At 35.1% G+C, this 27,609-nt stretch overlaps 1 protein-coding gene across 6 annotated transcripts; it reads right to left on the bottom strand.

The window, feature by feature from the left end:
* Positions 1–4,233: 4,233 nt before the first annotated feature.
* LOC108120614 (uncharacterized) lies at positions 4,234–22,841 on the bottom strand. 6 transcript variants are annotated; one of them, XM_070282302.1, is made up of 6 exons: positions 22,732–22,831; positions 16,331–16,465; positions 15,730–16,279; positions 9,034–9,251; positions 6,385–8,971; positions 6,153–6,313 (listed from the first exon to the last, which is right to left on the bottom strand). In XM_070282302.1, the coding sequence occupies exons 2-6, from the start codon at positions 16,356–16,358 to the stop codon at positions 6,295–6,297; spliced, it is 3,402 nt and encodes a 1,133-aa protein (XP_070138403.1). In that variant the 5' UTR covers positions 16,359–16,465; positions 22,732–22,831; the 3' UTR covers positions 6,153–6,294. The 6 variants fall into 6 exon arrangements, with proteins under 6 accessions (XP_043069252.1, XP_043069248.1, XP_043069251.1 ...); XM_043213317.2 differs by having other exon boundaries at positions 4,234–8,971; positions 16,331–16,426; positions 22,732–22,841; XM_043213313.2 differs by having other exon boundaries at positions 4,234–8,971.
* Positions 22,842–27,609: the final 4,768 nt, after the last annotated feature.

Here is a 27,609-nt window from a genome sequence, read left to right on the forward strand (position 1 = left end):
CGGTCCTCTTTGGACTTCATTCGTTGTACCGTTTCTAAGAACATGTGCTGAAACTTGTGATTTTAATAGGAAATAAGTATATGTGCATATTGAGATTACTCTGTTATTGATAGCGATTAAGCTAAGAAGTGTGATCTAAAAATATTTTTTAGTCAGCGGAACGTAAGTAAAATATATTTTTTATCTTTGTATAATAAAATAATGAATATTTAGTTTGATTTTACGGTAGAATGCCTCGTGGTTTACATTTGTCAGAGGAAGATCGCGGCATGATCAAAGGACTGGCTGAATCTGGCCAGACCATTTCTTATATTGCTGCCAGATTAAATAGGCACAGGAATACAATTAGTAACTTCCTTAAAAATCCAGAAAGTTATGGAAAAATAAAGCGAAGCGGCAGGCCCACTAAAATCGACGAGCGGTGCAAGAGAATAATTCGGCGTCTAGCAGTTCAAGACAACAAGTCTTGCATGGAGATAAAAGGCAAACTTAATCTTGAAGTGTCCAAAAGACGTATAAACCAAATTTTAAACCAAAACGCAATGGTTACATATGCTTCACGCGACCCTGTACCAAGGCTATTAAAGCGCCACATAACCGCTCGTCTACAATTTGCTAAGAAATACAAATTGTCGGAGGAGTTTAAAGATGTTATATTTTCGGACAAAAAAAAATTTAACTTAGACGGCCCTGACTCCTGTCAAAAGTACTGGCGCGACAAAAGGCAACCACGGCAGGTCTGCCATAAACGAAACCACGGTGGAGGATCATTAATGGTTTGGGCCGGATTTGGGTATGCTGGGAAGTCTCCACTTTGTTTTATACCGACTAGAAAAAATGCAGAAATTTATATAGAGTTACTAGAAACAGTGCTCATTGAATTTGCTGGAGACATTTATGGAGATGAGTGGATATTCCAGCAAGACAACGCGCACAGCTCGCATCCACACAGCTCGCAAAACAAAAGACTTTCTGGCAGCTAGAAAAATACCTCTATTACAATGGCCAGCGATCAGCCCGGACCTAAACCCAATAGAAGATCTTTGGGGAATTTTTTCTTATAAAGTTTACAAGAATGGTCGCCAGTTCGACACAGTTAATGACCTTAAAAAGGCTTTGATCAAGGAATGGGATCAAATTAATCCGACAACGCTGAAAAACTTAGCAAATTCAATGCCCAATCGTATTAATCAAATTTTTATTATGAAAGGAAGTCATATAAATTATTAGGAAGTGTACTTAAAATTTTTGAAAAATTTTCCAATATGTATTTCGAATTTGTCGGCCAGTATGCACATTTACTTATTTCATATGATCAAGGAATTTGATCAAGGAATGGGATCAAATTAATCCGACAACGCTGAAAAACAGCAAATTCAATGCCCAATCGTAATAATCAAATTTTTATTATGAAAGGAAGTCATATAAATTATTAGGAAGTGTACATAAAATTTTTGAAAAATTTTCCAATATGTATTTCGAATTCGAAAAATTTTTTCGAATTTACTTATTTCATATGAATCAAAACGTTTACGAAAACTATATTGTTATTTTTTTGTTAATATGTATTCCAGCAATATAAATAAATTTAATCAAAAACCTAATATAATTATTTTATGGTTTTTTTTTTTAAATAATTTCAATGCACAAATACTTCTTTCCCTGAGGTATGTATTATAAAGTCATCTGGAGCGCTGTGAACCATGAGAGAATATAAAAATAACAAAAGGTAAACATTATTTTTAATCGGAAACTGAAAACGTTTGAATTGAATTGGCGCATCTGTAAGTATAATAAGAATCCGTGGTATTAGTATATTTTCACCTCTGAACTTTCCATTTAAAATTCTGGCTTCGATCACGTTTTTCATTAATTTTTGAATGACCAATCGCATTCATTGGTTAATTTTTGAATGACTTGATGCAATTGCACTATTCTAACACGTACATCAGTATTTTGTTGCTGGATTTGTTCGTCGGTTCTTTCGGATATTTTATTTCGCATGTTTTGAGATCTACTTGTATCACGGCTCAAATCACACCCTTTGCGTTTTCTTGGCAAACACTCATAAATAGAATTAATGTATTTACTTAATGATGAAGGATTTTTGCCCCAGTTTAAATTGAGTTAAAATGCTATGGTGGCGTGAGTTTGTCAGTGTGATGAGGTAGTAGCTTACTTTATATACGATTTTTGGTATGTCGAACCGGATTTAAGAGGATGAAAAATAGACATTGGCGGACTCTCAGACCTATTCAATACGCTCACAAAATTTCATTAGAATTGCTTTAGACGTTTCGGCCGTATAGCCGTATAGCCGTATGGATTCCTTGCTCAAAAAGATAAACTGAGAAGCGTTTGCTTCCTTATTCGCCGGTAAGTTACTAAAAACGATAATTAAATTAAACTAGAGCTAATTGTGGAAGTGCATGATAGATCTTAACATCGGCAAAAAGCCTGGAGGTCTGCTGTATAGCAAAATTTATAATTTGAAGGCTAAGAAGAAAAATTTATCAGCTGGTGTAATAAGAATTATATAAAATATTTCGATATTCTCGCGGAAACTATTGCATTTTGGAAGTTGACAAACGAAAAACTTTCTTTATTTTGTATTTAAGCTTGACTTAAAAATTTAAAATCCATTTTTGGGATTTGATTCTAATAACATGTTTAAAAATTTTCTACTGTCAAAAACAAATTTTTTTTCAAGGGCCATCGCGAAATGGTAAATGTATGCTTTTTTCTGTACGAGGAACTTCATCGGATCAAGTCGCCACTTCGAGGAGCTTCGTCGGAGAATCTAGGACGAGGTCGACGCGATCACACAATACCGCGGTCACACAATCAAATTCCTACTGCTTCGAGCAGTAGGCAACGCTGACCGGGAAGGAGCTTCAGACCGTTGTCGTTGGAGTTAAGGCCGTCCTGAAATCAAGACCCCTGGATACTCTGAGTTGACAGGCGGGCTTAGTTGAAGCCGGATGGAGGCCTTTAACAGGGCTGGTGTCAACGGATACGCCGTTTTTATAATTAGAGTTGTTTATGAATTTGAATTTGTTATAAATTTTTAATTTGTTTTTGAATTGAATTTTTTTTGTTTACTTGAATTTGTTAGTTATCTCTAGTTATGTATTTATCTAAATTTAGTATAAGATAGCTTAAGGCGGAGCGGGAGCGAAACTCACATTCGCTCTTGTGCAATTCGCCCTGCTTCGCCGCACTAGATAAGTTAGGCTTAAGGGGTTATATACCTCCTTTGTCGAAGAAAAAGAGGAAAGTTTGGATTTTTTTTTAGGTATGTAGCAATTATTTAATTACACGGATGTTTTAATTTTTTGATAGTACACTTTATTAACAATGTTTGTGCAAAATTTCGTGGAAACATATTAAATAGTTTTTAAGGGGTGGCTGTTTCCCTTAGAGGACTTTTTTTTCAGCCTTGCAGTGACAGTTCCCCAGGTCGAACAGGTCAACTAAAACCATAAAAGAAAAAAATTTCATTAGTTTAGTGTAATTCCTTGTGCTTGAACGATCGATTTAAAAATTTTTTTTTATGCATACGGGAACGTTTTATGCTAAAAATAAACTTTTTGGTCTCTAGAAATTTCACTAAAAAATTCATTTCGGCGAAAAAAAAGTTTGTGCGTGAAAAGTCGATCGCTCAAGCACAGAAGAATTTCATTACGAACATTTAAAAAAAAGTTTGAAGTAAATCGGTTCAGTAGTTTTCCGCCAATCCATGTCACCGCAAAGTCATTTTTCAAGAAACACCATTTCGAGATATTCGCGTTTAAAGATTTAAGTTCAGTTCAAGGCCGCGACGAGGCGCGCGGTTAGGAGCGCTGTAACTTTTTTTCTACTGCTCCAATCTCTAAAAAATGTTCTGAATGTTCTCAAGAAGTTGTTCTTTAAGATAAAGCAATAAAAAAATTTTCGATTTTTTGAAAATAAAAAAGGTATATAACCCCTTAAGATTAGAGAAAAATATATAGATCGAATTATAACGTTGAAGAGGCAGCATCTTTAATTTCCCGTTTAATATTTAGCAGCCACCAATAAAATTAATTTTTGTTTTTTATTTGTGAGAGATAAAATGATCTCAATAAACAGAGCTCGACAGAAATTACTAGTGGAGATTTTTTTCTGTCGGTGTTTTTCCAAAGACAGGGACCAATTTAAAAAAAAATGTGCACCATCGGCTTTACACCAAATCGTCAAGAAGAAGACAAAATGTTTATATTTCAAATTTTTATTTTTCCTGGCTAGGGTATTAAAATTAGTTACATCGAAAATATGTGTCCTTCTAGTCTCTATCAATGTGTACAAAGTAGAGTAATAATTTAGAAAGACTGTTGGTAGTACGTACAAATAGAGTATACATAGATATATTTATTATAATTCATTTAAAGAATTTTAACCATGACACTCCATTTAATGATTGATGATAAGGTGCTTAAATATGCTTCATTATAATTTTAACCATATAATTATTAATTTAAGTTTTACTCTTATAATAGTAATTATCTTTAGAATACATGTTTTTAACAATAGAAAATGCAAAAGCCTTAACTAATCAGTACTATATATTAACGTTTTATTTTAACAGGCTGTTTATTCCATATTAAAAGCATATGAATTTGCTTAATCCTAAAATTGTTTAAAAATGTATATTTTGTGGCCTAGACGAAGCAAACAAAGCGCAAGCGCATTTGCAGTATTATGTACTTCGGTGTTCATTTTTGTATGTATTGAATATTTACAAGTAGGTTTAATAAACCTTAAATCGTCGATTTCTCATTTCAATAATAAGTTCTAATAAAAAAATGTATTTTTTCTTTTGTAAAAAATAATAGCTTATTTTTGTTTCAATATTTTTATCAGAATAATAAATTGTTCAACTACAAAGACTCTGCACAATATTAAATTAAATATTTAAACAAGAGAAAACATATTTTTAAGTAAACAAGCGGGCAGATGAAGTATAAAATTTTTTATGTTTTTAGACGTAATATATTTGTTTTAATGTTCAATATAATGTAATGTAGATTTGGAGTAAGAAAATTGTTTTGGATATCACTTATTTAAATAAATTATTAGTTAAAGACGCTTAGTAAGTATATATTTAATATGTGTTTTCAATGAATTATTTTTTTTAGTGTATGTTAATTTTAAGAGGGATCAATGTACAAATTTTCTGGCATATCGTAAAAATTGTTTATGTGATTATTTAATTTAGCTTAAGTTCGCTACGTTTTTTATATCTATGTATATCACATATCTGTAGATAGTAGAAAGTGAGGGGTTTACCTACTGTTATTGGCATAAACGGACAATTTAAAGAATATTGATTTGGTAGCTGTTTATAAAAAGATGATTTGTGCCTGCTTGCACGCCAAGCTATGTATCTCTGGGTTAAAATTTTAGCAATCGATGCCGTTCACGGTTGCACTGCAACCTTTGTGGCGACGAGAGGTCTCTTTATCATTTGCCTCTAAACCTATTTGAGAGCTTTTTGAATCTTCTATTGATCGAAAACGTAGAAATCCTTGATCTGTCACTAACATGCTATCTGATGCACTAGAAGTTGCGCACGAGTTGGAAGAGACAGATGCAACCGAAGCTGAGGAAATCGTGCTCAATTCAGAGCATAGTTTATTATTTTTAAGGTGTCCATGTCCGTGAACATACGTATTTGACAGAGGGTCATGGGAAAAGTTTCGAGCAGGAGCAACACATATCACTGAAGATTTGCCATTAACGGAATGAGAATTTTGTGTATTCACTTCAGCAGTAAATAAATCCCCGTTTTCATTACTTATTAAGTTTGTACACTCAACATTACTTTCTGATGTTATGTCATCTTCCTCCTCATCTTCTTCCGAATCATGATCATAAGGCAGTTCATGTAGTTGGTTTTGCTTCCGAGAATTAATTTTAAAAAACTCATTACCACACGTTCTGCCGTTACCTTGACGAGCTTTTTGATAATAATGGGCTTTCTCTCTATTTTTAGTAGATATCGTCTGGGCACAAGTAGTTGTTATGTGATTAGTGCCAGCTATTACGATTGGCGAATCTAAGACGTGCGGCACTCCAACCAGAGCTATTCCACTACCACTATTAGCAATACTGCTTGATGTGCCACTCTTTCTTATGCCATTAAAAGTTCCTTGGTCGAATGAATTATAGCTAACCGCCCACCGCCCATCGCCAGGGCCAGGTAGGGAAGCGTCACCTTCAAAATTGTTACATTCCAGTGTTCTGTTAAGATTTTGGTCTCGCCCATTGTGGTGGTCACGCTCCTGTCTGCATTCTATGTTAGATTGAACAATTTTAAGACATTTATCTTTAAATACGGGGCGCTCGAAAGTGTTGAATTCATACCTTGTGTTTTCCTCTTTAAGCGGTTCCGAATAGCTATCGCATTCCAGTAATACTTGTTGCTGGGAAAATTTTGATGCCGAAAAGGATGGTACACCGATTTTATTTTGATCATTACTTTTACTTTGTATGCTGCTACTAGTGGAATTCGAACGTAAATTAAAATTTGGGTTCTCATAGTGGTCTGGGGTGGAATCGGTCAAACAGTCTTTACTTATATAACCTGCTGCTTCTTGAAAACGCTTTTGATGTGTTTGATCATTATGGTGGTATTTTTGTGTTGTTTGAGACGCATACTCCCCTATGTTCTGGCTGTTAATGGTACTACAAATGGACCCCGTATCATAAGGTCTTTGATACATTGGCTCCTGCAGCTGATAGCCGTGCGAAGATGTGCCTGGAACTGAACCAATGGAATTCAGAGCGTAGCTATCGTCGTAGATAAGTTTCCCTGTACGCATTGTATAAGTATGAAGATTCGTATTTGTATTACAAATAGCAGGGTAATCGGTTTCAAAGTGCTCCTGGCTAGAACTTGATGTGCATGGCAAAAAAAAGTTTGTAACATTTGAGTTGTGGTTTCCATTTCCGTTGGCGATATTTTTCTGTCGCATAACATTGTTACTAGGATTTTCTGCCTGGCCGTATGCCCCCATGGCGGACATATTAGCACCAGTTGTGCGAACTTCACCGTTTGCAACATTTTGCGAATTGTGTCCGATATTGGTTTTAAGTCCAGTTACCCATGAAATAAGTGCTATTATAGAAATTTCTAAGAGGCGTAAGGAGAACTGATATCCCCATTGAAGCCAATCGACATCAAACATGTTAGTTTGACGGGATGTTGAGATGCATATAGCCCCAAATATTTGTAAACCTGCCATAAGTACAAACAACAAAGCAGTTGCAATTGTGATGTGTATGGCGTAAGAAAGATTCTGGTAGCCATGAATATAGTTTTGAGATTTACTGCGCAGAATGCGTTTCAAAATGCGGTATAAGTACAAGTACAAGAACCCTAAACTGAGGCATATAAATATGTAAATTATCTGACAGATAAGAGTCAATACACGGGGAGCCTGAGGTAAGCTGACCAGAGTGGAAGGCGTCCCTGGTGTATTACCTTGATTTTGTTGATAATATAGTTGCTGGCGACGAAAATATTGCTGCTGCTGTTGTTGTTGAAAGTATAAATTTTGGTTTCGTAAAGTATAAGATTCAACATAATGCAGAGTAACGCAAAGAACAACGTGAACGCCGCAGCCCACAACGACAGTCAATGGTCTTATTAGAGCTGAATATCGATTATTTTTGTGATTCAATGATTTTAAAAACAGGAATAATATCAACACAGAAAATGCAACTGTTAAAAAGGTTGACGGGAGGTTTAACAATAGCTCGGCCGAAAATATATTAAAGGTACCATGAATGTTATAAGCATCGAAGCAAAGAAAAAATATTCTCATTATACATATAACAATAAGTGTTAGATTGATACACACAAAATAAGATTGTGTAAATAAATGTGTGAGCTTATTGTATGTAAGGAGTTTGTAAAACAAATATACAGATAAGATAGTAAATAGCACAACCGACAGATAAATGTGTATGTTCCATGCCCAAGTCCATGTTGTATGTGCAGATGCAGCTGCTGCAGCAGAAACTTCACGATTTCGGCTTCCACGGCTCGCCTCCGATTCCTTTTCATTACTAATTTTTGAGGTCTTTTCTAAATCTCCTGCATTTGTAGTAGCGTATGAAAGTGAAGTAGCTGACGAATCTCCAATGGCAGCTGCTGCCGATGGCGTAGTACCTGTGCTTTGGTTTGCCTTATCATAAAAGTCTAAGTGGCCTGGTACATTTTTGCTCTGATTAATATTTTGACTAGCCCCTGAAGATTGATCACCATCAAAATGATCATCGTTTTTTAAAGTGTTTTCGCTTAGTACTTTTGGAGAAGATGGTGGCTGACGAACGCTTAGAATGGGTCGCTGGGTTACTTGTTTTAACAGAACCGCAGGTATATCCCCATTGTTTCCAGTTGATCCTAGAATACGCCTTATGTTAGGCAAAACTTCCTGCTTTTTAATAGGATCAAGAGTATCTTGTAATTGGGACTCTGGTCCCCTTGACTTAACCGTTTGATTTAACAATTGTTCACTGCTTGCGCGTGCTGGTGTATTAAGGTTCTTTTTTTTATCGAATCCGTCGATATCTGGCATTGTACCAAATTCACTGTTAAACGAATAGGATTTTTTATTATTTAAGCCACCGTTGACAGAACTGACATCCTCTGAAGATGTTAATATTGGATCGTTGCTGTTTCCAGACAATTCTGGAGGTCGTATGGGTATTCTGTCTTGACTGGGCATTAGGCTTGGGGGTGGAATCGGTCGTCTGTTAATTGTTAAGAGTCCTTCATTATTAGAGCCTCGCAATGTTGGTTTGTCAGCAAATGGGTTTTTAAATTCAGGTGGCAGCGGTGGAGTGAAAAATGTTCTCGAAGGTGGAGAATATGACGGGACATCTCCTGAATACATTGGTATTGTAGGAGGTTGCGCTCCATTTGCTTTTTTTATAATGTTAGAGACTAAAAAGAAAATAAAATGTGTTACAAAAAAGTTCAAATAATTGAAATATCGATTTACTTACCTAACGGATTCGGTGTAGAATTATACTGCAAATTATTTCGGTGTCGATCTCTTTCATGAGAATGATGACGATTTGGATTTGGGTAAGTCGGATTGTTATTACTTTTAAGTATGTCAGCATTGGGGGCAGAAGTTGGTAATGCATGATCTCTTTCTAAATCTAGTTCATAGTTTCTTTGTCGACCATTGACTCCATGTTGCTGGTGTGCAGGATTGTACCTGATAAAACAAAAAAAATATTAGGCTAAGGATTGGGTATTTTCTATAAACAAAAAAAAAAATAAAAAATAATAATAATAATGTTATGAGAATATAAAAAAAATTGGAGTTTTATTACATTTTTATTTCCGATTGTTATACCCTTGCAGAGGGTATTATAATTTTGTCCAAAAGAGTGCAACGCAGTGAAGGAGACATCTCCGACCCTATAAAGTATATACAGTAGCGGACAATAAAACCAGGACCGGCAGAAACTACTTCTTTTTTTGGGGTTTTTTTTTCACCCAGCGTTTACTTTATGGAGTAAATTTGTTTTAAGTCGATGAAATTAATATTCGAAAATTTGAAAGAAAAAAATCGTCGGACCGAAAAATTTTCGGCGCGCGAGGATAAATTGAAATTTATTAGTGCGGTCAAGGCGAACCCATAATATGGGATTTGACCCACAAGGGGCATTTTAACGCCATAAAATGGCATTGAAATGATTTGTGATTGATTTTGATTTTGACCCAGTTTTCTTTTTCTTAATCAGCTCCTTAGCGGCGAAATACATAAAGAAAACACCAAAATCCAATCGGTTTGAATTCATTTTTCCTTATTGGTTTTTTGTTTACAAACAACAGCTGTTCAGTATTACCCTTTTTCTTAATTTTTTTGGTCAGACTAGCTCGGTAGCTGAATAAAGTGCGATTTCGCTAGCGGAATTTCAACAGCGGATTTTCGTCAACTCAGTACTAGGCTTAAATTTAAAAAAAAATACTAGAAATTTAAATCTTTAATTATCTTTTAAACAAATCCTTAAAGAAATATATATCCCTTTTTTCACGATAACAAGGACCTGAGTCGTCCTGAAAGATTATGTTTGGGGCATAAGAAAGATGCTCCTTCTAAAGAGGGTAGAAGGCGACGATTAAGAACACCTTGGAACTTTTCGGCATTCACAGTTCCATCAATTAATGCCAAATCACCAACGCCATAGTAAGAAAAGCATCCCCGGACCATTTGACATGCTCCTTGCCTGGCCGTTCGCCGTAAGCAATTATTTTTAAAGGGTTTGTCGCATTTGGGGCGCACGTAGCTCACACTATTGTAAGCCAAATGGATTATTTTAGTGTCGTTAGAAAAAATGACGTTCCGCCAATCATGTACTGTCCAAGATTCGTGCATTTTGACCAACTGTAGCCTTTTCTGGAACATTTTTGCAGTCAAGACTGGGTTTTTCGCTGTTCGCCGACCATGAAGTCCTCTTCTCAATGTTCCTTAGAACGGTTGGAGTGCTTTTTTTGACTCCTTTCGACTCGTAAAACTTACTTGAAACGATCAGTCATGCTTAATCGTAAAAGGATTCGATCCTCGTGGTAGTTGGTCTTCTTTTTCTTTCCTGATCCTGGCAAGAGTTCTGGCTTTCTCAAAATTTGGTAGGAAATCCTCGAAAGAGGACCTAATAACTCCAACGTTAGAGCTTATTCCTCGGAAGCTTAAGATTTGGCCCCTTGGACACTTTCAGTCATTAAAAAAAAAAAAAATTTTTAACAAGAAGTTTAATAATTAAAAAAATGCTTTTAACTTCAACTCGATATAATAACTCGCGCTCCTACCACACTAACGCAAAATTCACATTTAGTGCAAAAGCAGGTCAACGACTATATAAGTCAACGACTCTTGCTGTCATTGAGCTCTTCGTATGTTGCTCCTTCAATGAGCAGTGGTAAAGTGCGATTGACCCAAAAAACCCAATGCAAACGATCTTCACACACTTAATTCACGATCGCTATTAATATATTTATTCTGCAAAACAGACGCAAAAGACCTATTGCTGCACTGAACGCGACAAAATGGTCTTGGTTCAACCAGAACAAAACAGAATAGAAAACAAAAAAGGAAAGCTAACTTCGGGCGTAGCCGAAGTTGACGTACTCTTGCAGTTACAACCGGATATATATTGCCAAAATCGGATAACGTTGGTCGATCCTTATGAGAATATCATAATAAAACCCATTAAATACAATAAAATATCTAAAATAAAAAAAAGTCCCAAAAGTCCCTAGTCGGCCGATCTCGGCCGTTCCGACTCATATACTGCTTGCAAAGGAAAGAAGAAACCGACAGACAGTTTACAGTTTACATGTTTACATGAGCTTTCACGTTAAAAAAATTACAATCGATTAAAATGGAGTTCACAAACGCAGAAATTCGGGCAATTTTGAAATTTTATTTCGCACAGGGGAAAACTGCTGCAGAATCTCGCAGACAGATTATTGTGGTCTTATGAGATAACAAACTTTCGATTCAAACCGCCAAACAGTGGTTTAGGCGATTCCGAAGTGGCAATTTGGATACCGAAACACCCAAGCCTTCCGGACGACCAGTGACCGTTGATACGGATAAAATCATGGAAATAGTGGATCGAGATCGTCATGTGACTATTAGAACCATCGCAGAGGAGCTGCAACTAAGCACGGAAACCGTCCATAGGCAGTTAAAGTCGAAAAATCTAACAAAAAAGCTCGATGTATGGGTGCCTCATGAGTTATCCCAAAAAAAACCTTTTCAACCGTGTATCAATCTGCGAATCTTTGTTGCAGCGTAATAAACTCGACTCATTTCTGGATCGGTTAGACACTGGGGATGAAAAATGGATCACATATCGCAACATAAAGCGTAAAAGATCCTGGTCGAAGCACGGTGAGTCGTCTCAAACGGTGGCAAAGCCAGGACTGACGGCTCAGAAGGTGTTGCTGAGTGTATGGTGGGATATCAGAGAAATTATCCATTATGAAGTGTGCCCTATGGCCAATCCAACAATTCGGACCTCTACTGTGAACAACTGGAGCGATTGAAGATTGCACTTGAACAGAAGCGGCCAGCCATGGTGAATCGTAAGGGCGATGTGTTCCATCATGACAACACCAGGCCTCATACATCTTTGGTGAAGCGCCAGAAGCTCCGGGAGTTCGGATGGGAGGTTCTTTTGCATCCACCATATAGTCTGGATCTAAAACCAAGTGACTACCACCTATTTCTGTCCATGGCGAACGCGCTTGGTAGTCAGAAGTTGGCCACAAGAGAGTCCTGTGAAAATTGGCTCTCCGAGTTTTTTGCCAGTAGGGACAAGGACTTCTTTAGGAGAGGCATATACAAGTAACCATCAAAATGACAGAAAATCATCGAAGGTAGAGGCACATACAGCACTTAAATCGGACAATGTTAAATGTTAAAATCGTCGTCAAAAACCAATAAAGAAACCGGTATGTCATTACCAAACAACCTAATACTTTGTAGGGTCGGAGATGTCTCCTTCTCTGCGTTCTACAAATTTCACATTCTGAAACAAAATTAAAAGATAAAAAAAAAAGCTTTCAAGATATCGACATGAATCTTTGCACACACCCTTCATTCCTTTGCACGAAGTATGTAAGTCAGAACGACCGGGATCGGCATTCTTTATTCTATTTTTATTTGTACGAGTACCAACCTTCGAGTACCATAAATATTCTATTATGTGACCAACTAATCCTATTTCCCAAAATTCAAAAAGATCGGACAACTATAGCTTCCATATAACGATTGGATATTACCAAAAATGGGTTTTTTCGATTTGTAATTGATTTTGAAATCAATGAAATTGATTTTGTAATGAAATTCTCATAACGATCGGACAACTTGATCCATTATTTCCAATTTAAGGATGTAGTCTCACGTTCCGGCCTACTTTTTGGAGGTTATTTCAAAAAAAATTTTTTTAAGGGGGGACATCTGAGTAGAATTTTGAAAAAATCGAAAAATTTTTTTTTCGCTTAAAAAATTTTTTAGGGTCTTAAACATAACATATCAAAAGATAGAGTCCGACCAAAGTGTCGAAATTTCTGCGGCGATGCCTCACAGATATATCCCACAGTACTTAAGGGGTTATATTCAGTTGTGATATACATATGAAAAAATCGATTTTTTTTTATTGCATATTCTTTAAGTATATTCTATTGGGAAAACTCTCACTAAAATTCATAACGATCGGAGCATTAGAACCTAAGCTGTAGCTATTTATAGCGCACTATCTGCATATAAAACTTGTGAGAGTATTCCCAATAGAATATACTTAAAGAATATGCAATAAAAAAAAAATCGATTTTTTCATATATCACAACTGTATATAACCCCTTAAACGCGATTATCTCAGAATCTTTTTTTTGGGAAATTACCTTTGCGGTAAACACGATTACTAAAAAACTACTTATCCGATCAACACCAAATTTTGACCACTTATTTATTATGATATTAGCTAGTCCGTGAACGAGGGATTTTAAATTTTTTTGAAAACTCCTTTTTTAAAGCACAAAAAACGAAAATCGTATACCTTGAAAAAGTACATTTTTTGTTAAAAACGTCGCCATTTTTTTTTAAATCAAAATTTTTAAAAATCTCTCGTTCACGGACTAGACAATACAATATACTAACTAAACTTTTTTGAATTTTGGATTTCGGATGAACTGTTTTCGAGAAATCATGTCCACCGCAAGACACCATCGAAAAAAGACGATTCGGGAATTCGGCTATAACATTTTTGTTATGTAATATTTTTTTATGAAAAAATTTAATTAAGTACCCAGAAACATGTACTAAACAATGTCGGTAAAACATTTTTCATAAATATTTTCTATGGTGTCAAAAAAAAATCCATAAAAATCCATATTTTTGCGCGGTACAACTGTATATAACCCCTTAAAACTTTAAACGCGTTTTTCTCGAAACCGCTTTTTTTGAGTTGGCCGAACACATAACTTGAACAACTCTTAACCTATCGATCTAAAATTTTGACAGTATACTCAGACACACGTAGGATTTTTTTTATATTGCTTACTTTTTTTTTATCAACAATTTTGTGACGTTTTTTGTTCGTAAAAAATGAAAATTTTTTTCAATCACTCACCATTTTGCAAAAAATCCATATATCGAAAAAATCATACGTGTGTCGATAGCCATTGATGTACAGAAACTAACCAAACTTGATTTTTTGTTCTAGATCAAAAGTTAAGGACGTTAGGTGTTCGGCCATGGACCCCCTTTAAAAAAAAATAGGGCCTACGAATAAAGGCTGCAGAGCCGCCATTTTGTTTTCGTGTTATTAAAAAAAAAATGTATTTTGTACTTTAAATATAATATAGTAAAACCTCATTTACAAATTTTTGATTGGCTTTTTCATTTGGCCAAAAAAATTCCAGAAAATCCTTAATAAAAAACAAGAAAGCAAAGCTAACTTCGGGCGCAGCCAAAGTTGATATACCCTTGCAGTTAAAACCAGATATATATCGCAAACATCGGGTATAGTTGGCCGATCCTTATGATTACATCATAAAACCAATTAATTACAATGAAATATCTAAAAAAAAAGTCCCAAACTTCTATCTTCAAAAATACCAAAATTGGTATTTCTACCAAAAAGCAACGCCCCCCTACACAACCATTTCCGATCGTTCAGTTATATGGCAGCTATAGGATATAGACGGCCCATCCTAATGAAAAAATTAGAAAAGATTATTGTTTTGTAAGCTTATGGCTCTGACCCGTACTAGAATAAAATATTTTCATATTTTCAATTAACAACAAAATGCCAAATTCACAAAAAATAAAATTTTTTAAATTAAAACAAGAAAGCAAAGCTAACTTCGGGCGGAGCCGAAGTTGATATACCCTTGCAGCTAAAACCGGATATATATCGCAAACATCGGATATAGTTGGCCGATCCTTATGATTACGTCATAATAAAACCAATTAATTACAAAAAAAAATCCAAAGTTATACCATTTCCGATCAATCAGTTATATGGCAGCTATAGGATATAGTCGGCCGATCCCGGCCGTTCCGACTTATATACTTCGTGCAAAGAAAAGAAGGGTGTGTGCAAAGTTTCAAGTCGATAGCTTTAAAACTGAGAGACTAGTTCGCGTAGAAACGGACAGACAGACGAACAGACGGACATGCTCATATCAACTCAGGAGGTGATCCTGATCAAGAATATATATACTTTATAGGGTCGGAGATGTCTCCTTCACTGCGTTGCACACTTTTGGACAAAATTATAATACCCTCTGCAAGAGTATAAAAAAGTATCTTAAATTAATTATAAAAAAAAACTAATCATTAAAAATAAATGATTATAGTACGGGACAGAAGAGTTACTTTTTAGAACAACATATCCAAATTTTTAGCTAAATCGGTACCATAGAATTTTGTAAATCACCTGCGCCGCACACAAAAATGTCATTCCGAGAAAAACGCGTTTAAAGTTTAGACGCTACCGAGTAACTCATACTATTCGGTGTAGGCACGCTCTCGATTATGGGCTGTATCTTTCATTATTTGATATTTTTATTTGAAACTTCAACAGTACATTCTCAATAAACGGTCTTTTCGACCGTTAATAAAAAAGGCCTTTCTTGTTGTTATTAAATTTATTTTTAAAACTTTTTTATTTGCTTACCTTTGAGTTGTCAAAAACGGTGTGGCAACGGTGGTAAGACTTAATCCATAATTATTTTCAGGGATACTTCGTTTTGTTGTAGATGTAGTGCCATAAGCAACTTTTATCAACACAGCGGCTACACTGTTTTCAAACTTGCTATACTTTTCCATATAGTCCTTTTCAGTTTTGGTGCTATTGACTTGTCCATTTAATTTTGTTTGGAAATATGTTCTGTTACCCAGTAAATTATCATTTTCAAGGTATTGCGACTGCGATAAGGAAATGTGGTGAAACGCAATAAAGAGCAAAAATATGTAAAATCCCAGCCGACCTTGGTTTTGAAGCATATTTCGCATATTGAAAAAAATAAAAAAAGCCGTCCGAAATCGATGCTTGCACCAACTATTGTTTGATTTGCCTCGAAGAGCGAAAATTTTGGTTATATAAATAAGAGATGTTTTCCTCTTTTTTAATACTGTAGTGGGTCTTGAAACAGAACTATGCATTGGCGTTGCATTAACATTCACTTGATATTCCTTTAACTCATAGACAATGTCAAACTGTTTGGCTAAAAAGTACAAAAAATTATTTTAGAAAAAACAAAGTCAAAGTCACTTACCTTTCTCGACCAAACATAGTTCCTCCATTTTCAAAGGAACCTCCGGTTCCTCTGATGCACGAATATTAAACTTTTAAAATATTAGTTTCCATCATTCTTCAAAACAATAAAAATTTAAAAAATGTATTGAGTTACCTAATGAAAAAAACAAATTCACAATTAAGAAAAAGGTACAATACATACACAAATAATTATAATAACACAAGCCGACCATTCTCAATTTATTGTTCTCCACGCATAATTTTAACTGCTTCAAAACCATTAGGCTCCACTAAACCAATGTCCAGAACAAACATAGGTTCCATCACCCACAGTTTCCGCGTTTTACCTAAGAGAAGAAATTGATCAAATTGTACCATATAACGAATGATCGGCGTTGACTATCAATGTTTTTAGTACATATAATTTTTTAAATGTATGCGTACCAAGTCGAAGTAAAACAAGAGAGGAAAGCTAACTTCGGGCGGAGCCGAAGTTGATATACCCTTGCAGTTAAAACCGGATATATGTCGCAAACATCGGATATAGTTGGCCGATCCTAATGAGAATATAATATAATAAATCCGACAAAAAGTCGGATTAACTGACAAAAAATAGAATCTGTACCAAGTTCCAGCTTTCTATCTTCAAAAACACGGTCATTTCCGATTTTTCAGTTATATGGCAGCTATAAGATATAGTCGGCCGATCCTCATGAAATTTGGCATGTCGTATTATTTTGCCATAAATAGCATTCGTACAATTCGAACGCTCGAACTCCAAAAACACCAAAGTTATACAATTTCCAATCAATCAGTTATATGGCAGCTATAGGATAGAGTCGGCCGATTTCGGTCGTTCCTACTTATATACTGCGTGCAAAGAAAAGAAGGGTGTGTGCAAAGTTTCAAGTCGATAGCTTTAAAACTGAGAGACTAGTTTGCGTAGAAACAGACAGACGGACATGCTTATATCAACTCTGGAGGTGATCCTGATCAAGAATATATATACTTTATAGGGTCGGAGATGTCTCCTTCACTGCGTTGCACATTTTTGACCAAAATTATAATACCCTCTACAAGGGTATAACAACGCAATTCAACGGAATTACACGGCCAATAGTAAATAATAATATTTAATTCAATATATAATACAATTGGATCATTTTCTTCTCTTCTCGACTGCAGCCAGATCCTCACTAGGACCCATAAACTCTGACAAAAATATGACGTATGCAAGCGCTTTAAAATCAGGACTGGCTACCCCTGCCTCAAAAAGTTAATTTCTGCACTCAGCATACCAAACACCAAATGCGGCTCAGCAGCATCAATCGCCAGAGCAGCTTCAACACCTCAAACTACAAATAGACGATGTAACCTGCTACGATAGATAGTAAAACCGCTCCCGCGGCATCAGGCAACGCCGAAGTTGCAGAACCAATAGTTTAAGAGGGTGTTGAATCTCTGTTAAGTCAGCCGTTAACCATTTGCCTAAGCTTTCTTTTCTATTTGACACTCGAGGGAAGCGGACGAAAAGTGAGAACATAGAATTAAGATTTGATTATGAATTGTACAACTATTAATTTACTAAGAATTTAAAATGCTTATTACTGCTTGGAGTGTATGAGTCGTTACCGACTGTATCACAGTTACCCCTTGCTGCCCTGTTATGAATGAAGAAAACAAATAAACAATTCTCAGCATCTACACGTTAAAACCGGATATACATATATCTCAAAAATCGGATATAGTTGGCCGATCCCTATGAGAATATCATAATATTACGATATGCGACAGTGATTTGGAACTTTTGAAGAGACCTAGTAGGAATTGTTTATTAGGTCGAGTATAGTATAAAACCATGTTTGAAATTTTTCAAACACTCTCAAAATCTTGATTTATTTGGAAAAAACGGTTTTTCGGGACTTTTTTGCTCTTAAAAATTCCTAAACGCGTAATTTTAAACCGATTTTAAAATTTTTTTCGTTTTTCCATAGTTAAATGTTGGAGCTTTTGAAAAAAAATAGATCTTTAATTTATTTCAACAAAAAGTATAAAATTTTTACGCAAGAAACTGACATTTTTGAATTTTTGTCGTGTTTTTTGGACTTTGACGCAATTTTTTCGGTACAACTTCCAAGGTCTCGTTTTATTCAGAATTAACGAGACAATATTGATATGTGTCAAAAATGATACCATTTCTTATGGATATGGATTGGCGGAAAACTACTGAACCGATTTACTTTAAATTTGTTTTCAAATGCTCGTAATGAAATTTTTTCTGTAAAATAGAACAATTTAAGTTGTAACATTGTAATCGAACCAATGTGAGAGTAAAGAGATCAGAAATATCTTTTACTATTTAAAATTGTTTACTATTTTAAATTTTACTATTTAATTAATTATTTATTTAATAACAATTTAACAATTGTTCGTTCTGATCAGAGATCCTTTCGGATCCTTGCGGATATTCTTAATGGGGTCAGAGATTATTCCTTCTTTATTTTACATACATGTATTATGTATTATTTCATTTTATACCCTTATGAAATTTGGCATGTCGTATTATTTTGCCAAAAATAGCTCTCATGTAAAATTTAAACTTTCTAACTCTTAAAACACCAAATCGAATTACATTTTTGGAAAAATGTTCTTAGGGTGTTGTTCTTTAAGATAAAGCAATAAAAAAAATTTTCGATTTATTGAAAATAAAAAAGGTATATAACCCCTTAAAGTAAAACCTAAAACCCTAATTTCTGTTTTGCTTTTCTTTTTTCTTAATTTTTTTTCTTTAATTTCTTTTTTTTGGAATGGTACAAATGACAATTTGACAACTATGAGTCAAAAAACTAGTATTTTTCATCTCAAAGCAAGCTTTTTATTTTATTATTTTTTTTAAGTGATTAAATACCACTTTCAGTCAGTATGCATCCAAAAATAATAAAAAAAACCCTACAACATGAACCATATCTTATGGTTGGACTAGGTTAAACTCGTCTTATATCTCTTCATAAACATTAGAAATCTACACTAAATTAAACCTGTAGCTGTAAACCTGTAAACCTGTATTTCTAAATTTTTACCTGTAAACCTGTATTTCTAAATTAGTCTAAATTTTAAACACAAATTGTAGGCATATCACATTTGATTTCTAAGATAAGGACACAAAACATAGTTTTTGAATCTATCTTATGTATCATGGTGTAATGCGGTTTTTAATCAATTTAAAGACTGTAACATCTGATTTGCTTTACAGTTTCTCAAAATGGATAACTTTATTAATTTCCAAAGTTTAAAAAATTGATTTTTGCTACATAAACGGGTTGTCTGAACCATAGTTCGTAGCTTCAAGTGTATATCAACATTTGATCCACCTTTTATAATTGCATCATTAAGCCATTTTTAGCTTTGTAGAGGGATTAACTTATTATTTTACCCTTGAAGTCTTTGTCCAGATGTTTAAGAAAAATTTTCGTCCAAAGAAAGGATTTAAAATGTTAAAGGATATTAAATTATATTAAAATTTTCATATAATTTCTTTTGTCATTTCACCAAATAACGAATACCCGAATTTTGTTAGGGTAGACAGCCTGAAAAGTTAGAAAAATCAAAATTTTGTGCGCTGGCTTCGAAACGAAATCGCACCCACACATGCACCAGTGTATGTGAATCTGTGACCCGCATACATACAAAGATCAATCCAATCGCAGACCAACCTTCTTCAACGCGCTCCTGTCAGAGACTGAGAAACAAAGCATTCAATGAAAACATGAGCGTAAGATGAACGAACGATGAGCGTAAGAAAGAGAGTAAGAACTCGCTCTGGGGCCTGCTGAAGCCTGTGGCAAGAAATTTTTGCGTCCATTTTCGTTGTATGGAATGGGTTGTCTATATGCTGTATGGTTAGTGACTACGAATACCGGGTATAACCACCTTCTGGCCTTACATAAGCTTTTGTCTGGCAATGCGACAACGCGTACAGTGTAAATCTATCGGAGCTTATTCAATCTTCAGTTCCCATCTCCAATCTGCAGTAAAGATTGTATACAAATCGAAAATATCGGATAACGTTGGCTTTATGAGAATTTCATTATTAAACCATTAACAATTTAAAAAAGTCTCAAGCTTCTTTCTTTAAAAATACCAAAATTGGCTTATCTCCGACTGCCTCAGTTATATAAAAGCTATAAGATATGGTCGACCGATCCTAATGGAAGTTGATGGGTCAGATCAATTGTTCAACAACAGAATCTGTAGTAAGTTCCAATCTTTCAACTCTAAAAAACCAAAAGTTATGGGATTTCTGATCAATCAGTTATATGACAGCTATAGGATATAGTCGGTCGATCCCATTCCGACTTACACACTGCATGCAAAGGAAAGAAGGGTGTGCAAAATTTCACGTCAATTATTTCAAAATTTAAAAAAAAACAAGAAAGGAAAGCTAACTTTGGGCGGAGCCGAAGTTGATATACCCTTGCAGTTAAAAACAATTAACTAAAATAAAAAATCTAAAAAAATGTCCCAAGCTTCTATCTTCAAAAATACGAATTGATATTTCTACCAAATACCATTTCCGATCGTTCAGGTATATGGCTGCTATAGGATATAGTCGGCCGATCCTAATGAAATTTGGTAGGTTGGATCAACTGACCAAAAATAGAATTTGTATCAAGTTCCAGCTTTCTATCTTCAAAAAAACGAAAGTTGGGTCATTTCCGATCGTTCAGTTATATGGCAGCTATAGGATATAGTTGGCCGATCCTTACGAAATTTGGCATGTCCTATTAGTTTGCCAAAGATAGCGCTCTTGTAAAATTTGAACTCTCTAACTTTAAAAACACCAAAGTTATACCATTTCCGATCAATCAGCTATAGGATGTTATAGCAAAGTTATATGGCAGCTATAGGATATAGTCGGCCGATCCGGGCCGTTCCGACTTATATACTGCGTGCAAAGGAAAGAAGGGTGTGTGCAAAGTTTCAAGACGATAGCTTCAAAACTGAGAGACTAGTTCGCGTAGAAACAGACAGACAGACGGACAGACGGACAGACAGACGGACAGACGGACATGCTCATATCAACTCAGGAGGTGATCCTGATCAAGAATATATATACTTTATAGGGTCGGAGATGTCTCCTTCACTGCGTTGCACACTTTTGGACAAAATTATAATACCCTCTGCAAGGGTATAATAAAGGTTTATTTTTTTCTTGTTTTCTTTTTCCAAACATTTTCTACTGAAAAATTAAAACTTTTTTTGTGAGCGGCAGAGCTCGGGGAGAGAAATTTCCTATGCCCCTGGAATTAGGCCCTGCCGACGACTGGTTTATACTGTGTGTGTGCGGCAGAGCTCGGGCAGAAAAATTTCCTATGCCCGTGGAATAGGGCCCTTCGGACCACTGAATTAGTTTATTTCTTCGATGAATAACAAACATCTGGACAATTAATTTGTGTTTTTTTTACCATACAAGGGTGTACAAATTAAACTCCCCAAAAGAATCTAATGGAAAAATAGAATCGAATCTGACTCTTTAATAAAATAATGTCGTTTTACTATTATTTTCCTATTTTATAAAAATATTATATAATATATTTTATTATAAATATGTATTTTATAAAAACGAAGCATTAAAATCTCCACTTCTGTAAAAAGTTACATACGGTATTTTCGCAGATATATGTCGACACATTGTTAATACTTAATGGGGTCAAAAAGTATTTTTTTTTTTCCAAAAATTAAACACCTTACTTAAAGTGAGCTAGGTAAATTCCTAAAAACGGAGAAGATAACTAACATTTTTTCTCGTCGTGCTGATTAGTCATTTATTAACCAAGAATAAACATTGAATATAAACAACGTCCGTCTTTGTAATAAGAAAATTTACCAGGTCGGTGTTATTGGTTGGCTAAACAACAGTTATAACAAAAAATTGAATTACTGATTTTCAGGGCTATGAAATTGTTTAGTTAAAAAGAGGGTAAAACAAAATTAAATTGAAAAACCATTATTTTTTTTGTTGTAAATATTTAAATAAGATATAAATGCTTCCCAAAACATAAAATGTATTTGCATACATATAAACATACCGACTTCGCTTCTAAACTGTAATACATACATACTTATTAAACATTGCGTATGTATACAATGTAACACTTGTTATATATATAATCACATCAGTTAAATGTTCTGGATATGTAACGAACGATTTTGCTGTTTGTCTGCATTCATTTATTTTAAATCATATAAAATCCATACCACATAATAACATTTCAACTAGTTTAATTATAATTATGTATGTATGCTTAAAGACTTTCAAGATAATTGACTTGAGCTTTTTAACTAGAGAAATGTATTGCTTCTTTTCTTTTAAAATACCAATTTAAAATTTCTAAGGGTATAGGGTTCACATACACATACTTTTCAAATGTATTTATTTTTCGATTTTTTACTAGCACTAAAGAATTATTATTGTGACGTCTTAAATTTTCTCTGCGCAACAAACATTTACAATATGGCGAATAATAAATCGATGACTAATCGATAATTTGGATTATTAAGTATTGTTTTAAATGTATTAAAGATTCTCTAATACAGTATTTACACTTGATTATCACATTTGTTTATGTCATTCTATCACATTAAAAAAAAAAAAACAATAAAATTGAAGAATAAATCATAACATTAATCACTGTATGCCACATTTCGTTTTTTTTATTTTATTTGCAAAGGAAGTTATTATACATTGAGACTTGCAGATTCAGTTCAGAATTATGTAAAAAACATATGTAGAAGAATCGAGAAGATCAATTTTCATTTCTATTACATTTGCGACACCTTATTAATTTATAAAATTTTAATGTTTACTCTAATTCAGTGGTGTGCAACTCTTCTTTTCCATAGCAGGCGTGATATGTTCGAAAATTTTGCTACAGCGCTGCCGACAGTTTGAGCACGTTCAAATTTCTTGGAAGCTCTTTCTTTAGCTATACTTTTCCCTCTCTTAACAGCCCAAACTTTAGAAAAGAAAATTATTCACTAAGATACATATTTCAGAAATTTGGGAGGAACAAGTTTTCACCATAGAAAGCATAGATGAGGAACCGTAGTGATTCTTTTGTATAAGAATTATTGCTAGAAAAGCTTTCTTAAATATGAAAAGGAACTATTTAAATATCCAATTGAACTTTTGAATTAACGAAAAACGAAATAACGAGCTAACACGCAGGGTCCAGTATGTTAATTGCATTGCTATTATATTGAAGTTGTCGAAAATTTCAATTATAGTTTATAGTTGAACTGTATTTTGTAGTTGTTAGTTTTTAAATTTACTCTATTATAGCTTAGGGCGGAGCGAAAGCTCATATTAGCTCTGGTGCGAATTTGCCCCGCTTCGCCGCAATAGATAAATTAGTCTTAAGATTAGAGAGAAATACATTCGAAATTATAACGTTGATGAGGCACGACCATTCTTTTCATTCTCGTTTTTTCGCATTTTTTGAATATTTAGCAGCCACCTTTGTTTTGTTATTTTCAAAAGTGTGAGATAAATCAATCTCGTTAAACATTTTGTGTGATTTTGTTTACTCAGTGTGAATTTCAGTATGAATCCAATAGAGTTTTAAGCCAATTTGGTATTGAATTTACCACATTTTCTCCGTTTCACAGTGATTTGGCTATTCTAGCATTGAATAGCTCTCATTGTTTTTCTTTTTATCACTTTTTTCACAAAATTAATTCATTCAGAAAAGGAAAGCCGAGACGCAGTGGAACGCCCTGGAAAGTTACATTCTTTAAAGGGGCAGCGTGGCTGGGTGAACGAGATTGGAGGAGCAAAGAGTGAAGGACTAAGCGGAACGTAGCAATCCCTGGAAGACCATCGGGTCCGTGCGGCAGTTGAGCAGTGGTCCGTGGCCGAGAGGACCGAAAAGGCATGGTAAAGATCCCGCCAACGAGAGTGTAGCGTGATACTAAAAAAAAAAGGATAAACGTCAGTAGGATTACCAGGTGGTTTAGGCTCTATATAAGATGAAATATTAGAGAAACCCTTTACTCCTTGCCGCCACGCAAAGTGGACGTATTGATCTCCCTAACGGCATTAAATTAGTAACTTCTAAACTAAAATTGAGATCTTAGGTCAGTTTTTTTACTGCGCAGAGAAAAATCATAGAATATTTTAAAAACAAAAATATGTCCATAATGTTTATTTACCTTTTTTTTTTATTCTCCGGATGCTTTATTATAAAAGTTTTTGGAGAAGAAATTGGATACCCATTTGACAATGAAGATATCCAAAGGTCGGAAGAAACTAATAAAGCATTTAAGATCTCTTCGAGGGCATTTTTCCTCCAATTTTGTCTCGTATTGCTGTCGCGGAAGTCGTTGTTTCTGGCTTCAAGAGCTTTCCCGGACATCATGCTTCATGAATTAAAGTTCTGTGTACAGAATGTAAAACAAGGGATACGCTTTCAAAAATAATTCGGCAGCTTCCAAAGCGAAAGATCCGAATGAGCCAGATTTGGTTGTTCGAAAAACCTCTTTGCAGTGCTTCTGTTGTTTGTACTGATAGTAGCAATTGGTATATCTACCAGCAAATGCATTTCTTCTCTCATCTTCTGCTGAAGTTTTTTTTTATGTTGCCACTTTTGTAAAGGAATTCTATATGAAATGTGCAAAACACACTCGAAAAACCTAATCAAGGCGTGGAGACTTGATAAGCTGTATTTAAATAGGTCATATTAATATTCATAGAAAAGATTTTTACCAAATTCAGATCGTTTATATTTTTATGAATTGCGCTACAGATTTGCGAAGAGGATTCCGATATGCCACTAAACGTTTTGTCATCAAGCATGGTCATATGAAATTGGTGATCAATTCTAAAGCTACTCACTATTGTTGGTTTGAAAAATAGCCAAATATATTTGACATTTGGCTTTTAATATTTTTACTTTCTCTGCGAGTCAAATTTGCCGATTCTTTCTCGAAATGTATCTTAATATGTCGACAATAGTAAGCTACTAACTAATGTTGGTAAGATATTTGATACTTGGTATTTAATATTTTCACTTTCTCTGCGAGCCAAGTCTACCAATTCTTTCTCGCAAAGTATCTAAATGGGTCTGTTTGGTCATTGAGCGTTTTCAATGCCGTAAATAAAGACGATTTTGTATTTAAATTGAACGTTATAAATATTTATTTCTGCATGCAGATCAAGCCGGATGATCCGCAGATAGACCAGCTATGGTGCATGCAGGGACTCAAGTAAATACAGAGAGAGGGCGGCCCGACAAGTCACCTCGAGCTAAAGATCTCGAAAGTGGAGAGGGCGGCCCGACCTAGACATTGCCGAGCTAAAACTCTCTATGGAAAGCTTGTTGAGTCGAGCGGCCGAGAAAGAGTCGGCTTGCGATCAACAAGCCTTTGTACAAACTTAACCCTAATAAATAAACATTACACTAATAATTACACTAAACATTACATAAACATTATTTAAACATTATTTAAACATAAACATTAAACGCCGTGCTGCTGCTTGACCTGACAGGGTCGACAATATCGAGTTGAAGAAGGATGTGTATAAAACTGTCGGTCCTTTCTGCACTGTCAATGGTAACATGGAGAAATTTTTGGCTGTATATAGAAGGGCCGCTGCTGCCATCACAGTCCCAGTTGTATGAAGTAGTTAATTGGGTGCTATTATTATTTTCAATATGGGTTGGAAAACTTCCTTTTAATAATCTTAGCAATCCTAGCTTTGTAGTGCTGCTTCAGCAAAATGCTCAGTGACCTCGATGACACTGGGATGGGCATTTTTTTCGCCCAACGTAGTTTATCGTAGTATGGATATATATCGGAGTTGTGTCCTTTGGCGGCTTCTGTAGTCAATGCTGTGAAGTAGTCAAAGTTTTCATTATCTTGCGCTTAACTCTTCGTCGGAGTTTAGCATTGTCACCAACTGTGAAGCAATGCGTTTTTCACCATTATACAAGCTGCAGCTAGAATGTAACAAATGTCGTACATCTTCATTAACACCTGAAAATTATTTGACTTGCATTTTTCCGAAATACCTTTTTTGTGGGCGTGTCGTAGAATATTTTTGATCTTTCAATTAATACAAGCGGCGTATCTACCCATTCCTGTGTTTTTGTTTCTGAAAAAATCCGAATTTCCTCCAAAGTATTTTTATTTTACTATAAGCCTTCTAGAAAAATTTCGCAATTTTTTGCCAATCTCGATGTGCTCTTCCAGTACCAAAGACAAAGTTTTCCATGACAAAAAATACCTTGGTTTGGATGACTTCTCAGTGCCATACTAAAACAATATCCCTTTTTGCTTCTGACATTGTGCCTAAAAAGTACCATAGTATGAAAGATAGCAGGTAATATCAGTTCATATTACACATTTTGGACGCATTATGTTTCACACTTCCGACTAGTAAAAGAGTTAGACTGAATAGGGGTGAATACAGTATGTTCTACTCAACGAACGACGGGTGTACGCTAAAGCGGTTTGTTAATGCACTTAATTTCCCCTACGTTTTATGACCTACACATTTATAGACCGCTAATTTTGTAATGTAATACATACCTTGAAGACAATAATAAGCCAAACTCCTCCAAACGGGCTCTTCTGACGAATCTCAGAATAGGCTTTTCGACGAACGTAGTGATCTCGTGCAGAGCCGTCTCCATGGATCGGCCCTTGCTTTACGCGTGCTGTGATACCGAAATGTCATCTGGGTTAATGGTAAGATGAATGTGGGGGCTGATAAGTTTCCCCAATGTCTAGAGGAGGAAGGACGACAGGCTTATCGGTCTGAAGTTCTTATGAGAGCAGTTCGGCTTTGGTTAGTTGTGCCGGGGAGATGCCATCTGGGCCTGACGACTTAAAGGGTTTAAAACTGTTTATCGCCCAACTGAGATTCCTAATACCAAAGATTATGAAGTACATACATAGATGGGACATCAGGGCCCAAAACGGTCAACTTTTTTCGTCGACCTTGATGGTGAGGGGGGCACGCACATGCATACGATTTTATATTTAGAACTCTTTACATGTATCCGTCAACAAAAATGTGAGCCTTTGTATGTATGTGTGACTGCTCGCACGACGGTGTAAAAATGTTTTTGCTTCCATATTTCAATTTCAATTTCTCGTTTCTGATTTCAATGCGCCGATGTGGTAGTTAGTGGAACAAATAGTATTTTAAATCGCTGGAGATCGAGACAGGGTGGTAGCGTAATGCATAGAGTAGTTACTCTATGTATAATTTCTGTGTTCAAATCCTAGCAAGGA

This window comes from Drosophila bipectinata, chromosome 4 (assembly GCF_030179905.1).
Source record: "Drosophila bipectinata strain 14024-0381.07 chromosome 4, DbipHiC1v2, whole genome shotgun sequence".
NCBI classification, from domain to species: domain Eukaryota; kingdom Metazoa; phylum Arthropoda; class Insecta; order Diptera; family Drosophilidae; genus Drosophila; species Drosophila bipectinata.